An 18,688-nucleotide genomic window follows, 5' to 3' on the forward strand; every position below is an offset into this window, starting at 1 on the left:
AATAACCAGGGAAAAGCCAAGATCAGTATGCCAGGAAATCAGATTCACACAGATAAACGCACTCTCAGGAAACCAGGAACAGGAAACCACGACAGGGCAATGCACTGGGGTGAGTTAGGGATTTAAATATCCCTCTCTATGCTCTGATTGGTCAGAGGGCGACCTCTGACCCCAGAACGTGTGTGTGTTGACGTTGTGACGTCACGTGCACGCTAGTATAATTTTCGGGGGCGGAGCCCAGAAGACCTAGAGGAGCGGTTGCCGGATCGCCGACGAGCAGGTAAGCTCGGGATGTCGGCGGGGCCGTGCCGATCAGGCACGGCTGTGCCATGCGGCGGGCCAGTGACCGCAACAGTACCCCCCACTTGAAGACCGCTCACCGGGCAGGAAGGAGCGGGCTTAAGAGGTAAGCGGTTGTGAAGCAACCGGACAAGACGGGGCTCATGAACCCGGTCAGCAGGAACCCATCAACATTCCTCTGGACCATACCCAATATAGAACGAACTTAATATTCCTCCTGGTCACCCACTACCAAGGGCAGAGGAGGAGCAGTCACTCGATTGTATCGATTGCAAGTAAGAGGCTTGAGCAAAGATACATGAAAAGAACTGGCAATCCTCATATGGGAAGGGAGTGCCAAGGAATAGGTCACCGGGTTGATACGTCGGAAGACCCGAAAAGGATCTATGTACCGAGGGGCAAATTTCATGGAAGGAACCTTAAGTTTGACATGACGTCTGGTTTTACCACACCTTGTCTCCCGGTTGATAGACAGGATTGGCACCCAGTCTCTTGTCAGCTTGGACCTTCACACGTTTTGATGCCTTTTGCAGTGCTGAATGAACGGAATTCCAAGTGTCATGAATAGAATCCAAATGAGTGTTCAAAGCAGGAATGTCCGTGTCCGAAAATTCAGAAGGGAAAACCGTGGAGTGATAACCCTGATTTACAAAAAACCCTGATTTACAAAAAATGGACTATGATTAGAAGATTCATGAGTCGCATTATTCCTGGCGAACTCAGCCATGGGTAAGAGCTCATACCTGTTAGACTGATTGGCATCAATAAAACAGCGTATATACGATTCTAAAGACTGATTGTCTCTCTCTGCTGCGCCATTAGTTTGAGGGTGGTATGCTGAGAAAAATGAAAGTTCGATACCCAATTGCTTACAAAAGGTACGCCAAAACCTAGAAATAAATTGGGTACCTCTGTCAGATACTATGTTTTTAGGCACTCCGTGCAACCGAAAGATCTCTTTCAAGAATATTTGTACAAGATCTTGAGCAGATGGTAATTTTTTAAGAGGTACAAAATGTGCAATTTTTGAGAATCTATCGACGACCATAAGGATTGTATTAAACCCGTAAGGGTAAGTCCACAATGAAATCCATGGCTAAAGGGGTCCATGGAGCATTAGGTATGGGCAGTGGTTGTAACAGTCCAGGAGGTGATCTGTGGGAGACTTTAGAAACGGCACATATTTGACATGCCCCTACATAATCTTTGATGTCGTTCCTAAGTGTAGGCCACCAAAACCTTCTGGAGATAGCAGATAGAGTTTTATGGACTCCAGGATGACCTGCTGTTAGATTATCATGGAATAAATCAAGTACCTTTTTTCTTAATGGTGGTGAAACGTACAGTTTATCCAGAGGTTTCTCCACGGGTGCCTGAGTTTGATCTGCTATTATGGCACAGAAGAGTGGAGAAGAGACTTCGGAAACTGTAGTGGCAATAAGGCATTCTGGAGGTATGATAGGGATTACCTCTTGTTCAGGGGCTTCATCTGTCTCAAACTGTCTAGACAGCGCATCTGCCTTATTGTTTTTGGTCCCAGGCCTATATGTAATTACGAAATTGAATCGGGAAAGGAACAATGACCATCTAGCCTGACGAGAGGACAATCTCTTAGCGTCCCCAATGTAAGCCAAATTCTTGTGATCGGTAAAAATCAGAAGTGGCTCTTTGGAACCTTCCAAGAGATGCCTCCATTCCTTAAAGGACCACTCTAGTGCCAGGAAAACATACTTGTTTTCCTGGCACTAGAGTGTCCTGAGGGTGCCCCCACCCTCAGGGTCCCACTCCCGCCCGGCTCTGGAAAGGGGAAAAGGGGTAAAACTTACCTTTTCCAGCACTAGGCGGGGAGATCTCTGCCTCCGATCCTCCTCCGTTCCACCCCGTCGGCTGAATGCGCACGCGCGGCGAGAGCTGCGCGCGCATTCAGCAGGTCGCATAGGAAAGCATTTACAATGCTTTCCTATGGACGCTTGCGTGCTCTAACTGTGATTTTCACAGTGAGAATCACGCAAGTGCCTCTAGCGGCTGTCAGTGAGACAGCCACTAGAGAATTAGGGGGAAGGCTTAACCAATTTATAAACATAGCAGTTTCTCTGAAACTGCTATGTTTATGAAAAAATGGGTTAACCCTAGAAGGACCTGGCACCCAGACCACTTCATTAAGCTGAAGTGGTCTGGGTGCCTAGAGTGGTCCTTTAACCCCTTAAGGACACATGACATGTGTGACATGTCATGATTCCCTTTTACTCCAGAAGTTTGGTCCTTAAGGGGTTAAAGGTTTTTTTTGTTTTTTTTTATTCTTTATTTTATTTGTGCTTGGAATAACAGTAAGCGTGCAAAGCCACAACAGCTGCTGCAAGCGTAGTCGTAGCATTGTACATTGCGGCATTTTAAAACAGCACATTTTTTATAATAAGGAATTAACAAGTTCTGAGGTATCATCGCTTTCTAGTGATTAATAAACATGCTATAATACGAAGTAATCGAGCTAGGCAATCTTGGTAGTTAAAAGTAAGTAGCAAACACGCCAACATGCTAGACTAGGTATGTATACAATAAAAGTTGTTGCTCTTAGGATTATGCATCTGAGAAGGCCTTTCTATATATATAGAGGCCTAACTGGGTAGTCGGTAGTGCGTCAGCAGAGACAGTAGAGTCACGGAGTAAATATGCTCAGTCAGCTATGTCAGTAACTCTCCAATGTCGATCAGAGTCAGACCACAATATATCAGACTAGGTTAATTCTATCTATTTAGGCGGCAGTAGCGTTAGTAGTGAGTCCACTAGGCTGCGCGTATGGCTTTGTAGTTGCAAGAACTCTTAATGAATTTGCGGTAATAATTTGCAAAACCTATAAAGCGTTGTGTAGCTTTGAGACCCTTAGGCAATGGGCCATTGTAAGACTGCTTCCAACTTACGTGGGTCCATTTTGAAGCCTACAGCGGTTTTCTTATAAGAAAAAGTAACTCTTATAAGGAAACGGTTCTTAGTCAATTTAGGGGACATATACATCACACCTAAGGTCGGTCCCCGAACGTGCCTTAGGTGCGCAAGTTTTCCGGCCAGACTGGACATGAAAATCTTTGATGTCCTCTCTTGCCACAATATAAACACAACCCCTCATTGCGTCTGTGTTGTCTCTCTGCCTCAGTGAGTTTAGCTATGCCCAGATCCATGGGTTCAGGTTCTGGAGGTGGAGCATGGCTAGTAACCACTGGGTTAGAGAAGTGAGGGGCTATATAGATAAGTTAGGACGTCTAGTACGTTGTTTGTTTTTCTCTCTTTCTCTGAGCCGGTTAGCAATGTCTATCATGTACGCAATAAAGTCATTAAGGTTAACCGGAAGATCTGGCTGCGGTCTCGTCCTGTACATTCTCTGCTAAACCCTCGGAGAAAGCAGCCACCAAACCACTATTGGTCCAGTCAACCTCAGACGCCAATGTTCTGAACTCTATGGCGTAATCAGCTACCGAGCGGCTACCTTGCTTTATTCTCATTAGGGCTCTGGCAGCGTTCTTTTCTCTTCCTTTTGGCTCGAAAGTCGCTTTAAATGCTGTGAGGAACGCATTGTAATCACGGGCTACTGGGTTTCCACTTTCCCATAAGGGGTTAGCCCAGGTTAAAGCCTTGCCTGTTAATTGGTTCATTAAGTAGCCAATTCTCGATCTATCCGTAGGGAATGAACCAGGGGAAGTTTCGAAGTGGTTTTAAATTTGGTTTAAAAAACATCTAAATTCCTTAGAATCACCTCCAAAACGAGGGGGAGGTGAAAGGGTTATGGACGGTGGTTTGTGTGCCACAGGAGCCACTACAGGTGGCGGAGCCACAGCTGGTACAGGTGGTGCCTCTAAATAGGCAGTCCTCTGGAGCAAGGTCTGAAATGCCTGGGCAAATTGGTCTAACCTGTGGTCCATATCCTCCACCCTACTCTCACAGGCAAGCATATGTTTGCATAGTTCTGCAGGATCCATGGCCCTGTCGTAATGTCACGACTACTAGTGTGGTCCAGCACGCAGAAACTATGTAACCATATACATATATAAGGAAAGGGAAAGGAAAGGACAGAGCGTAAACCGGACCTTAGAATGGCCGGACTAATACGCTAGAGACAGAGAATGGTCAAAGGGAAAGCCGAGGTCAAGGAAGCCAGAAATACTCAATACCGTAAACACAAGCCAAGTCAGGGAAATTAGTGTGGCAAACCTAGCCACTTCTGTTAACTTAGGGTGAATATTTCGTTAACTGTTGCTATGCTCGTTTTATATGCAGTGTGTAGCATTCGTCTGAATATTATATCAGTTATGTATTTTTATATAAAACTGTATGTTTTGCTGTACGGAGAGATAATGTGATTGACAGTACATTCTTGCACAATTATCTCTCCTGTACAGCAAGGCATGCTGGGAAACAGCCTTGCGGGCTAAGTTCCCCACACAGTCCGCTGTAGTAAAACCCCTGCAATGTCATTCAGGAAACCCCTTGCATGGGGTCTTGCATAAATACGGTGACCGTGGAATAAAATGACAGTTGGCTCCCAGACTGTGTGTCGTCTAGTCCTTGGGGAAGGGGGATTATTATTACGCTGCCTGTGTTTTACCTGCTTTATCCTGACTACCAGCGGAGATACCGTGGACTATACTGCTACTCCGCCACAACCAGAATTCGGAATAACCAGGGAAAAGCCAAGATCAGTATGCCAGGAAATCAGATTCACACAGATAAACGCACTCTCAGGAAACCAGGAACAGGAAACCACGACAGGGCAATGCACTGGGGCGAGTTAGGGATTTAAATACCTCTCTCTATGCTCTGATTGGTCAGAGGGCGACCTCTGACCCCAGAACGTGCGCATGCGTTGACGTTGTGACGTCACGCGCACGTTAGTATTATTTTCGGGGGCGGAGCTAGAAATGGACGCGACCACGTGGTCAGCGCCATCTTTGATTTGAGCGCGACGCCCAGAAGACCTGGAGGAGTGGTTGCAGGCTCGCTGACGAGCAGGTAAGCTTGTGATGTCAGCGGGGCCGTGCCGGTCTGGCACGGCTGTGCCACGTGGCGGGCTGGTGACCGCAACAGATACGGTAGGGTGGCTGTCGTAAGGGGTTCTGTCCAGGGGTCTCTAGCTTATGTACAGCTAGGGTAGTGTAGCCTGGCTCTTGGGAGAACGTCGCCTGCTTCTCCCACAGAAGCTGCTTTGCCTGTACATGAGCACTTCCCTCTTTCTACTGCTAATACCTCTCCCTATACAACCAAGCATTCTGCTAGCATTTCCTGCTGCTCTATTACATTGTCTGCCTACCTTTAAGTCATCAGAAATAATCACCCCTAAATCCCTTTCCTCAGATGTTGAGGTTAGGACTCTATCAAATATTCTGTACTCTGCCCTTGGGTTTTTACGTCCAAGATGCATTATCTTGCACTTATCCACATTAAATGTCAGTTGCCACAACTCTGATGATTTGTGACAGATTTGTGATTTGTGACAGGCGCTCAGATGCAGACTATCCGGGGATATAATATTTGTGGGGGCCTCCAATATGTGCTATGTATTTTGGGGTATTTTATGCTTTATGATTTGTACCTCTAGTGCCTGGGAGATAATTAGTTTAAGTAAAGTACACTAAATTATCTCCCAGACAGACGCCTGGGAGTGTCTTGGGCTTGTTGTGGGAGTGTTCTACTATGTCTTTGCTTGAGACCCCATGCTCGGGGTCTGTGTATATAAGTGGGCCTCCTGGCCATAATAAAACATTCCTGTTGTACCCTTCATCAAGTCTCGACTGATGTTTTGGATAGGTGAATGACGAACTGCTTGAATTATTCTCATGACCAGCTTGTATCTCGGGAAAGTACGAATCAGCGTACTATGCGAACGGGCTATAATCACTACGTTTCTAGCATTTCGGGAGTGTGCGAACGAACGTACTTCACAAAGTACCTGAGGAATGTTAAAACAGGCACTAACCGACACACACACAGTGATACATACAATCAATGACACATCTACTCACCGACACACACACAGTGATACATACACATACAAACAATGACATGAGCATTCACTAATAAACACATTCACTGATATAGGCAATCACTAACACAGGTACTAACTGACACACTCACTGACACACACACACACTGACACACACACTCACTGACCCTTTATTCTTAAATGAGACACAGTGGTAGAGTATTAGTATTCGTGTTACACAGAGACCACAATTTGTGGTTTACTGAATTCAGAATTACAATAAAGGGAAGCAGGTTGTAAACTTATTGTCACCTTGGTCACTTCCCGTTTTACTGCATTGTCTGCACTTCCTGCGTCCTGTTTTTCGTTTTAAAGTCCAGATGAATGTATAGCAAACCGTGATATATTTACCAAAACCAAAACATTAACATATTCTTGTACATTCAGTATGGTGGGCTAACAGGAAGTCGTACAATCAGTATGGTGGGCTAACAGGAAGTCGTACAATCAGTATGGTGGGCTAACAGGAAGTCGTACAATCAGTATGGTGGGCTAACAGGAAGTCGTACAATCAGTATGGTGGGCTAACAGGAAGTCGTACAATCAGTATGGTGGGCTAACAGGAAGTCGTACAATCAGTATGGTGGGCTAACAGGAAGTCATACAATCAGTATGGTGGGCTAACAGGAAGTCATACAATCAGTATGGTGGGCTAATAGGAAGTCGTACAATCACTATGGTGGGCTACAATCAGTATGGAGAGCTAACAGGAAGTCGTACAATCACTATGGTGGGCTACAATCAGTATGGAGAGCTAACAGGAAGTCGAACAATCATTATGGTGGGCTAACTGGAAATCGTACAATCAGTATGGTGGGCTAACAGGAAGTCATCAATCACCATGGTGGGCTACAATCAGTATGGAGAGCTAACAGGAAGTCGAAAAATCAGTATGGTGGGCTAACAGGAAGTCATACAATCAGTATGGTGGGCTAACAGGAAGTCGTACAATCAGTATGGAGGGCTAACAGGAAGTCGAATAATCAGTATGGTGGGCTAACAGGAAGTCGAACAATCAGTATGGTGGGCTACAATCAGTATGGAGGGCTAACAGGAAGTCGAACAATCAGTATGGAGGGCTACAATCAGTATGGAGGGCTAACAGGAAGTCGAACAATCAGTATGGAGGGCTAACAGGAAGTCGTAAAATCAGTATGAAGGGCTACAATCAGTATGGAGGGCTAACAGGAAGTCGTACAATCAGTATGGTGGGCTACAATCAGTATGGAGGGCTAACAGGAAGTCGTACAATCAGTATGGAGGGCTAACAGGAAGTCGTAAAATCAGTATGGTGGGCTACAATCAGTATGGAGGGCTAACAGGAAGTCGTACAATCAGTATGGTGGGCTAACAGGAAGTCGTACAATCAGTATGGTGGGCTACAATCAGTATGGAGGGCTAACATGAAGTCGAACAATCAGTATGGAGGGCTAACAGGAAGTCGTACAATCAGTATGGTGGGCTAACAGGAAGTCGTACAATCAGTTTGGTGGGCTACAATCAGTATGGTGGGCTAACAGGAAGTCGTACAATCAGTATGGTGGGCTACAATCAGTATGGTGGGCTAACAGGAAGTCGTACAATCAGTATGGTGGGCTACAATCAGTATGGTGTGCTAAAAGGAAGTTGTACAATCAGTATGGTGGGCTAACAGGAAGTCGTACAATCAGTATGGTGGGCTACAATCAGTAAGGAGGGCTAACATTAAGTCAAACAATCAGTATGGAGGGCTAACAGGAAGTCGTACAATCAGTATGGTGTGCTAACAGGAAGTTGTACAATCAGTATGGTGGGCTAACAGGAAGTCGTACAATCAGTATGGAGGGCTAACAGGAAGTCATACAATCAGTATGGTGGGCTAACAGGAAGTCGTACAATCAGTATGGAGGGCTAACAGGAAGTCGTACAATCAGCATGGAGGGCTAACAGGAAGTCGTACAATCAGTATGGTGGGCTACAATCAGTATGGTGGGCTAACTCAGTATGGTGGGCTACAATCAGTATGGTGGGCTAACAGGAAGTCGTACAATCAGTATGGAGGGCTAACAGGAAGTCGTACAATCAGTATGGTGGGCTACAATCAGTATGGTGGGCTAACAGGAAGTCGTACAATCAGTATGGTGGGCTACAATCAGTATGGTGGGCTAACAGGAAGTCGTATAATCAGTATGGTGGGCTAACAGGAAGTCGTACAATCAGTATGGTGGGCTACAATCAGTATGGTGGGCTAACAGGAAGTCGTACAATCAGTATGGTGGGCTACAATCAGTATGGTGGGCTAACGGGAAGTCGTACAATCAGTATGGTGGGCTACAATCAGTATGGTGTGCTAACGGGAAGTCGTACAATCAGTATGGTGTGCTAACGGGAAGTCGTACAATCAGTATGGTGTGCTAACGGGAAGTCGTACAATCAGTATGGTGGGCTACAATCAGTATAGTGGGCTAACAGGTCTCTTCACATTTTGGAGTCAGAAAATCGTTTTCCCCAAATTATTATTTTTTGCAAAATAGAAAATTGCTTTAAATTGGGGTTTTCAACTTCTGTCGAATCAAAAGAAAAAACAGATGAAAAGTCTACAGTCTCTCTCTCTCTCCCATAGCAGTGAGTGCAGTCTCTCTCTAGGTGCAATCTCTCTCCAGGTGCTCAGCAGAGGTGCTCTCCCTCTCTTTCCCATAGCAGAGTGTGCCGGTTCTCCAGGTGCTCTCTCTCTCCCCTAGCAGAGTGTACTGTCTCTCCAGGTGCTGTCTGTCTCTCTTTCTCTCTAGTGAGTGTGCTGTCTCTCCAGGTGCTGTCTGTCTGTCTGTCTCTCTCTCCCCCTCTAGTAGTGAGTGCAGTCTCTCCAGGTGCCCTCTCTCTCTTTTTCTCTCTCCAGGTGCTCTCTCTCTCTTTTTATCTCTCTCTTTTTCTCTCTCCAGGTGCTCTCTCTCTCCCCTAGCAGAGTGTGCTGTCTCTCCAGGTGCTGTCTGTCTCTCTCTCCCCTCTAGTAGTGAGTGCAGTCTCTCCAGGTGCTGTCTGTGTGTGTGTGTCTCTCTCTCTCTCTCCCCCCTCTAGTAGTGAGTGCAGTCTCTCCAGGTGCTCTCTCTCTCTCTTTCTCTCTCTCCAGGTGCTGTTTCTCCCCCCCCTCCCCCTCCCCCAGGGGGAAGGTATGGAGCTGTCACATGAGGTGTCTTGCTGTAATATTCCCTGTTTGGACACTTCCTCATAGCACTCTGAGTGTGACGGTCCCTGATCGGTGACAGCGGGAGCTCAGTGTGCGAGAGGGGGGCTGTCACCATGAGCCTCATGGCCAACAATCTCAGGGCTTTCCTGGACAGAGTCAGCGCAGCCAAAGGCACCGACTACCAGGAGATTCTCACAAAGGAGTTCCAGGTGAACCCATAGCTGTACCGTCCGTCTGTCTGTCTGTGATACCCTCATACACACTGCACATTACTGTGAGTTTTATTACTATGGAGCTCTGTGATACCCTCATACACACTGCACATTACTGTGAGTTTTCTTACTGTGGAGCTCTGTGATACCCTCATACACACTGCACATTACTGGGAGTTTTATTACTGCGGAGCTCTGTGATACGCTCATACACACTGCACATTACTGTGAGTTTATTGCTGTGGAGCTCTGTGATACCCTCATACACACTGCACATTACTGTGAGCTTATTGCTGTGGAGCTCTGTGATACGCTCATACACTGCACATTACTGTGAGTTTTATTGATATGGAGCTCTGTGATACCCTCTTACACACTGCACATTACTGTGAGTTTTATTACTGTGGAGCTCTGTGATACCCTCATACACACTGCACATTACTGGGAGTTTTATTACTGCGGAGCTCTGTGATACGCTCATACACACTGCACATTACTGTGAGTTTATTGCTGTGGAGCTCTGTGATACCCTCATACACACTGCACATTACTGTGAGCTTATTGCTGTGGAGCTCTGTGATACGCTCATACACTGCACATTACTGTGAGTTTTATTACTGTGGAGCTCTGTGATACCCTAATACACTGCACATTACTGTGAGTTTTATTGCAGTGTGTATGAGTGTATCACAGAGCTCCACAGTAAAAAAACTCACAGTAATGTGCAGTGTGTATGAGTCTCACAGAGCTCCACAGCAATAAAACTCACAGTAATGTGCAGTGTGTATGAGACTCACAGAGCTCCACAGTAAAAAAAACTCACAGTAATGTGCAGTGTGAGTGTATCACAGAGCTCCACAGTAAAACAACTCACAGTAATGTGCAGTGTGTATGAGTCTCACAGAGCTCCACAGCAATAAAACTCACAGTAATGTGTATGAGTGTATCACAGAGCTCCACAGCTATAAAACTCACAGTAATGTGCAGTGTGTATGAGGGTATCACAGAGCTCCACAGTAATAAAACTCACAGTAATGTGCAGTGTGAGTGTATCACAGAGCTCCACATCAATAAAACTCACAGTAATGTGCAGTGTGTATGAGCGTATCACAGAGCTCCACAGTAATGTGCAGTGTGTATGAGTGTATCACAGAGCTCCACAGCAATAAAACTCACAGTTATGTGCAGTGTGTCTGAGGGTATCACAGAGCTCCGCAGGAATAGTCCTGGTGTAGTGCCCATGTTTATTTCTTACTGGAATTTATAAAGCACCAACATATTCCGCAGCGCTGTACAATTGGGAAAAAGACATTGACAATAATAACTGACCGATACAACAGGTAGAGGACCCTGCCCGTGAGCTTACAATCTGAAGGTTAAACTGGGGAGATGAGACAAGAGGTAGCAGAGGGATTTGTATGTGATGGCAGAGAGAGTTAAGATTCTAGCTGCAGCAGCTGATAGCATGTGAAGGGAACGAGGAGGTGATTGGCTGCTGGGAGAGCATGCTATATAGTTCGAAGGAACCAGGGGGATGATTTACCCCTTGGCTGTCTCCGTTACCCCTCCTGGCTGTCAATGTCTGTTATTTGTCTGTTATTTGTCTGTTATTTGTCTGTTATTTGTCTGTTATTTGTCTGTTATTTGTCTGTTATTTGTCTGTTATTTGTCTGTTATTTGTCTGTTATTTGTCTGTTATTTGTCTGTTATTTGTCTGTTATTTGTCTGTTATTTGTCTGTTAGTGATCGTGTTGGGATTTTGTCTGAGGATATTTTATGTTTTCAGGATATAAAGACTCAGGCTGCAGCATTCAAACAGAGCACTGATTATTCCACCAAAGTTGGAGAAAGTCTAGAAAACCTGAAGAAAAATCGATATAAAGATATTTTGCCATGTGAGTACCCGGTAGATGATGTGTAATAAAGGGTGCCATGGAGTGAGTGAAGGGTGAGGGTGCCACGGCGTTTGTGAGAGGTGGGGGTGGCACTGAGTGAGGGGTGAGGGTGCCAAGGTGAGAATGCAACAGCGTGAGTGAGAGTGCCACGGGGTGAGAGTGCCACGGAGTGAGTGAGGGGGTGAGGGTGCCACAGCATGAGTGAGGGGTGAAGGTGGCATGGCGTAAGGGGGGAGGGTGCCATGGCGTGAGGGTGCCACGGCGTGAGTGAGGGGTGAAGGTGGCACGGGGTGAGGGTGCCACGGCGTGAGTGAAGCGTGAGGGTGCCATGGCGTGAGGGTGCCACGGAGTGAGTGACGGGTGAGTGCCACGGGGTGAGGGTGCCATTGGGTGAGGGTGCCACAGCGTGAGTGAGGGGTGAAGGTGGCACAGGGTGAGGGTGAAACGGCGTGAGTGAAGCGTGAGGGTGCCATGGCGTGAGGGTGCCACGGAGTGAGTGAAGGGTGAGAATGCCACGGGGTGAGGGTGCCATTGGGTGAGGGTGCCACGGAGTGAGTGAAGGGTGAGGGTGCCACGGAGTGAGTGAGGGGTGAGAATACCATGGAGTGAGTGAAGGGTGAGGGTGTCACTCTGCCAATGATTGTGAGTGGAAACATGACAATATAAATGGAATGAATTTCAGGTGATTCCATCCAATCAGAGCACAGAGCCCGCTGGCTAGCACTGGAAAAACTGCACCAGCTCTGTGCTAACTGGTTTCTTTCTTCCCTTATATACGGGAAACTGCTTTCCTTATCAGTGGTTATAGTGCGCTCACATTTAGACAGGGTACCGTCCACTATTCTATAAACTCCTTTTAGTCATAAATTCTGACATTACGGAGCTCTCGCTGCTCCCCGTCCCTGCTTACCGAGCTCTCGCTGCTCCCCGTCCCTGCTTACCGAGCTCTCGCTGCTCCCCGTCCCTGCTTACCGAGCTCTCGCTGCTCCCCGTCCCTGCTTACCAAGCTCTCGCTGCTCCCCGTCCCTGCTTACCGAGCTCTCGCTGCTCCCCGTCCCTGCTTACCGAGCTCTCGCTGCTCCCCGTCCCTGCTTACCGAGCTCTCGCTGCTCCCCGTCCCTGCTTACCGAGCTCTCGCTGCTCCCCGTCCCTGCTTACCGAGCTCTCGCTGCTCCCCATCCCTGCTTACCGAGCTCTCGCTGCTCCCCGTCCCTGCTTACCGAGCTCTCGCTGCTCCCCGTCCCTGCTTACCGAGCTCTCGCTGCTCCCCGTCCCTGCTTACCGAGCTCTCGCTGCTCCCCGTCCCTGCTTACCGAGCTCTCGCTGCTCCCCGTCCCTGCTTACCGAGCTCTCGCTGCTCCCCGTCCCTGCTTACCGAGCTCTCGCTGCTCCCCGTCCCTGCTTACCGAGCTCTCGCTGCTCCCCGTCCCTGCTTACCGAGCTCTCGCTGCTCCCCGTCCCTGCTTACCGAGCTCTCGCTGCTCCCCGTCCCTGCTTACCGAGCTCTCGCTGCTCCCCGTCCCTGCTTACCGAGCTCTCGCTGCTCCCCGTCCCTGCTTACCGAGCTCTCGCTGCTCCCCGTCCCTGCTTACCGAGCTCTCGCTGCTCCCCGTCCCTGCTTACCGAGCTCTCGCTGCTCCCCGTCCCTGCTTACCGAGCTCTCGCTGCTCCCCGTCCCTGCTTACCGAGCTCTCGCTGCTCCCCGTCCCTGCTTACCGAGCTCTCGCTGCTCCCCGTCCCTGCTTACCGAGCTCTCGCTGCTCCCCGTCCCTGCTTACCGAGCTCTCGCTGCTCCCCGTCCCTGCTTACCGAGCTCTCGCTGCTCCCCGTCCCTGCTTACCGAGCTCTCGCTGCTCCCCGTCCCTGCTTACCGAGCTCTCGCTGCTCCCCGTCCCTGCTTACCGAGCTCTCGCTGCTCCCCGTCCCTGCTTACCGAGCTCTCGCTGCTCCCCGTCCCTGCTTACCGAGCTCTCGCTGCTCCCCGCCCCTGCTTACCGAGCTCTCGCTGCTCCCCGCTCCTGCTTACCGAGCTCTCGCTGCTCCCCGCCCCTGCTTACCGAGCTCTCGCTGCTCCCCGCCCCTGCTTACCGAGCTCTCGCTGCTCCCCGCCCCTGCTTACCGAGCTCTCGCTGCTCCCCGCCCCTGCTTACCGAGCTCTCGCTGCTCCCCGTCCCTGCTTACCGAGCTCTCGCTGCTCCCCGTCCCTGCTTACCGAGCTCTCGCTGCTCCCCGTCCCTGCTTACCGAGCTCTCGCTGCTCCCCGTCCCTGCTTACCGAGCTCTCGCTGCTCCCCGTCCCTGCTTACCGAGCTCTCGCTGCTCCCCGCCCCTGCTTACCGAGCTCTCGCTGCTCCCCGCCCCTGCTTACCGAGCTCTCGCTGCTCCCCGCCCCTGCTTACCGAGCTCTCTCTGCTCCCCGTCCCTGCTTACCGAGCTCTCGCTGCTCCCCGTCCCTGCTTACCGAGCTCTCGCTGCTCCCCGTCCCTGCTTACCGAGCTCTCGCTGCTCCCCGCCCCTGCTTACCGAGCTCTTGCTGCTCCCCGCCCCTGCTTACCGAGCTCTTGCTGCTCCCCGCCCCTGCTTACCGAGCTCTTGCTGCTCCCCGCCCCTGCTTACCGAGCTCTTGCTGCTCCCCGCCCCTGCTTACCAAGCTCTCGCTGCTCCCCGTCCTTGCTTACCGAGCTCTCGCTGCTCCCCGCCCCTGCTTACCGAGCTCTCGCTGCTCCCCGTCCCTGCTTACCGAGCTCTCGCTGCTCCCCGTCCCGGCTTACCGAGCTCTCGCTGCTCCCCGTCCCGGCTTACCGAGCTCTCGCTGCTCCCCGTCCCTGCTTACCGAGCTCTCGCTGCTCCCCGTCCCGGCTTACCGAGCTCTCGCTGCTCCCCGTCCCGGCTTACCGAGCTCTCGCTGCTCCCCGTCCCTGCTTACCGAGCTCTCGCTGCTCCCCGTCCCTGCTTACCGAGCTCTCGCTGCTCCCCGCCCCTGCTTACCGAGCTCTCGCTGCTCCCCGCCCCTGCTTACCGAGCTCTCGCTGCTCCCCGCCCCTGCTTACCGAGCTCTCGCTGCTCCCCGCCCCTGCTTACCGAGCTCTCGCTGCTCCCCGCCCCTGCTTACGGAGCTCTCGCTGCTCCCCGTCCCTGCTTACCGAGCTCTCGCTGCTCCCCGTCCCTGCTTACCGAGCTCTCGCTGCTCCCCGTCCCGGCTTACCGAGCTCTCGCTGCTCCCCGTCCCGGCTTACCGAGCTCTCGCTGCTCCCCGTCCCTGCTTACCGAGCTCTCGCTGCTCCCCGCCCCTGCTTACCGAGCTCTCGCTGCTCCCCGCCCGTGCTTACCGAGCTCTCGCTGCTCCCCGCCCCTGCTTACGGAGCTCTCGCTGCTCCCCGTCCCTGCTTACCGAGCTCTCGCTGCTCCCCGTCCCGGCTTACCGAGCTCTCGCTGCTCCCCGTCCCGGCTTACCGAGCTCTCGCTGCTCCCCGTCCCTGCTTACCGAGCTCTCGCTGCTCCCCGTCCCTGCTTACCGAGCTCTCGCTGCTCCCCGCCCCTGCTTACCGAGCTCTCGCTGCTCCCCGTCCCTGCTTACCGAGCTCTCGCTGCTCCCCGCCCCTGCTTACCGAGCTCTCGCTGCTCCCCGCCCGTGCTTACCGAGCTCTCGCTGCTCCCCGCCCCTGCTTACGGAGCTCTCGCTGCTCCCCGTCCCTGCTTACCGAGCTCTCGCTGCTTCCCGTCCCTGCTTACCGAGCTCTCGCTGCTCCCCGTCCCTGCTTACCGAGCTCTCGCTGCTCCCCGTCCCTGCTTACCGAGCTCTCGCTGCTCCCCGTCCCTGCTTACCGAGCTCTCGCTGCTCCCCGTCCCTGCTTACCGAGCTCTCGCTGCTCCCCGTCCCTGCTTACCGAGCTCTCGCTGCTCCCCGCCCCTGCTTACTGAGCTCTCGCTGCTCCCCGCCCCTTCTTACCGAGCTCTCGCTGCTCCCCGCCCCTGCTTACCGAGCTCTCGCTGCTCCCCGTCCCTGCTTACCGAGCTCTCGCTGCTCCCCGTCCCTGCTTACCGAGCTCTCGCTGCTCCCCGTCCCTGCTTACCGAGCTCTCGCTGCTCCCCGTCCCTGCTTACCGAGCTCTCGCTGCTCCCCGTCCCTGCTTACCGAGCTCTCGCTGCTCCCCGTCCCTGCTTACCGAGCTCTCGCTGCTCCCCGTCCCTGCTTACCGAGCTCTCGCTGCTCCCCGTCCCTGCTTACCGAGCTCTCGCTGCTCCCCGTCCCTGCTTACCGAGCTCTCGCTGCTCCCCGTCCCTGCTTACCGAGCTCTCGCTGCTCCCCGTCCCTGCTTACCGAGCTCTCGCTGCTCCCCGCCCCTGCTTACCGAGCTCTCGCTGCTCCCCGCCCCTGCTTACCGAGCTCTCGCTGCTCCCCGCCCCTGCTTACCGAGCTCTCGCTGCTCCCCGCCCCTGCTTACCGAGCTCTCGCTGCTCCCCGCCCCTGCTTACCGAGCTCTCGCTGCTCCCCGCCCCTGCTTACCGAGCTCTCGCTGCTCCCCGCCCCTGCTTACCGAGCTCTCGCTGCTCCCCGCCCCTGCTTACCGAGCTCTCGCTGCTCCCCGCCCCTGCTTACCGAGCTCTCGCTGCTCCCCGCCCCTGCTTACCGAGCTCTCGCTGCTCCCCGCCCCTGCTTACCGAGCTCTCGCTGCTCCCCGCCCCTGCTTACCGAGCTCTCGCTGCTCCCCGTCCCTGCTTACCGAGCTCTTGCTGCTCCCCGTCCCTGCTTACCGAGCTCTCGCTGCTCCCCGTCCCTGCTTACCGAGCTCTCGCTGCTCCCCGTCCCTGCTTACCGAGCTCTCGCTGCTCCCCGTCCCTGCTTACCGAGCTCTCGCTGCTCCCCGTCCCTGCTTACCGAGCTCTCGCTGCTCCCCGTCCCTGCTTACCGAGCTCTCGCTGCTCCCCGTCCCTGCTTACCGAGCTCTCGCTGCTCCCCGTCCCTGCTTACCGAGCTCTCGCTGCTCCCCGTCCCTGCTTACCGAGCTCTCGCTGCTCCCCGTCCCTGCTTACCGAGCTCTCGCTGCTCCCCGTCCCTGCTTACCGAGCTCTCGCTGCTCCCCGTCCCTGCTTACCGAGCTCTCGCTGCTCCCCGTCCCTGCTTACCGAGCTCTCGCTGCTCCCCGTCCCGGCTTACCGAGCTCTCGCTGCTCCCCGTCCCGGCTTACCGAGCTCTCGCTGCTCCCCGTCCCGGCTTACGGAGCTCTCGCTGCTCCCCGCCCCTGCTTACCGGGCTCTCGCTGCTCCCCGCCCCTGCTTACCGAGCTCTCGCTGCTCCCCGCCCCTGCTTACCGAGCTCTCGCTGCTCCCCGCCCCTGCTTACCGAGCTCTCGCTGCTCCCCGTCCCTGCTTACCGAGCTCTCGCTGCTCCCCGTCCCTGCTTACCGAGCTCTCGCTGCTATTTGTTTGTTGAGGAGCTCTCAGCGCTCGGTTTTGTTGCAGATGACCAGACTCGAGTCCCTGTGACGCTGTTGGCAGAAGATGTCGGATCGGATTATATAAACGCCAGCTTTATCCAGGTAGGTGCCTTCCCTGCATTATGGCCGCCCCATGCCTGCTGTGATATTGTGGCCTCAGGCGGCTCCGCAGAGTATTTACTAAATTACAGGAAGTGCTAAACGTGGAGCAGTCTCCATGGAAACCATTAGGATGTTCCTGTGATTGCTCCACGTTCAGATCCTCTGGATACAATGACCACATTGCTTCACCATGAGCACTTACTGAGAAACTCGCGGGAATGACGTTTGCTATCTAGTAACATCCTGCATTAAAAAAGGAAATTCTAACCGTTTATTTCCTCCCAATAAGGAACAGATTATCATTCTAACCTGAACGTTTCAGACTGGGAATGTATTCGAGAATATTCGGTTTTTATTTATTGTCCTCACTCATAACAAGATCCTATTTAAAGGACAAAATGTTACTCATTTCGCAATTTTCCAGTTACTTAAATAATGAAAAAAGCATTAATGACACGGAGTCTAACTACCACGAGCCCTCTTTATATTATATTTTGTTAAAGGTACATTTCAAGCAGCGATAATGCATTTGATAGAGTTGGCCTCGTGAACATGCTGGATTTTGAAATCTCTTTTTGTTATTAAAAATGTTTTGCAGAATACTGCACCATTAGCCAAGCCCCCTCACTCCAGAAAAACACCTACTTATCAATGTACGTACACAGCCACTGACAGTACTGAGTGGGCAGCTATTCATTCACAGCCTGGCTTTAGACAGTCAGATAAAGTACAAACCGGTCCGGATATCCTTCCGATAATGCCGGTTGTTTTGTTCAGATCACTCTGTACTGACCGTGACTGAGCTGTGTACGTACACCGATAAGGAAGTCATTATTTGCACCCTGAAGGGGTGTGGCTTAGGAGGCCGGGTTATGGTGCAGCATTCTACAAAACATTATTTTTTTGTACAAAATCTATAAAGATTTGAGCATGCAAAAAATAAAGCATATTAATGTGGCCAAACCTATTAAATGCATTTAAGTTGTATTGGTGCCCGGAGTGTCCCTCTTTAAGCACTAACATATTCTGTTGCGCTGCACAGAGGTCAGGATTTAGCATTGAATCCTACATTCTCATTTCCATCTTTTTTCATCCATGTCTTACTAAAAAACTATTTTAATTTCTGACTCTTCCTGCAGGGATGGGACAATAGGCCACGGTATATTGCCACCCAGGGACCTCTGGGTCACACGGTACTGGACTTTTGGAGAATGATTTGGCAATATAACGTCAAGGTGAGAGAATTACAATAATTGATTATTTACCCCATTAAATACAGCAGCTAACTAACCAGCCCTTTGTATATATCATATATTCCCAATTCCATGTACCCACTACCCATTAAATCCAGCACCCCTGTGTTGTGTGAGGGATGGAAGGACGGCCTGAGTGTTACCTGCGTGGTGTTAGGGATGGGAGGATGGCCTAAGTGTTACCTGCGTGGTGTGAGGGATGGAAGGACGGCCTGAGTGTTACCTGCGTGGTGTGAGGGATGGAAGGACGGCCTGAGTGTTACCTGCGTGGTGTGAGGGATGGAAGGACGGCCTG

The 18,688-nt window shown here is 51.5% G+C and overlaps 1 protein-coding gene across 1 annotated transcript in view; it reads left to right on the plus strand.

The window, feature by feature from the left end:
• The first annotated feature begins 9,473 nt into the window (after positions 1–9,473).
• PTPN18 (protein tyrosine phosphatase non-receptor type 18) overlaps positions 9,474–18,688 on the plus strand; it is a 46,136-nt gene continuing 36,921 nt past the window's right edge. The window contains exons 1-4 of the mRNA XM_063433149.1: positions 9,474–9,703; positions 11,493–11,601; positions 17,064–17,140; positions 18,280–18,375. Of these exons, the coding sequence (XP_063289219.1) occupies positions 9,608–9,703; positions 11,493–11,601; positions 17,064–17,140; positions 18,280–18,375 (378 nt within the window). The 5' untranslated portion in view covers positions 9,474–9,607. The remainder of the gene's footprint in view (positions 9,704–11,492; positions 11,602–17,063; positions 17,141–18,279; positions 18,376–18,688) is intronic.

Source organism: Pelobates fuscus, chromosome 9 (genome assembly GCF_036172605.1).
Source record: "Pelobates fuscus isolate aPelFus1 chromosome 9, aPelFus1.pri, whole genome shotgun sequence".
In the NCBI taxonomy this organism is placed as follows: domain Eukaryota; kingdom Metazoa; phylum Chordata; class Amphibia; order Anura; family Pelobatidae; genus Pelobates; species Pelobates fuscus.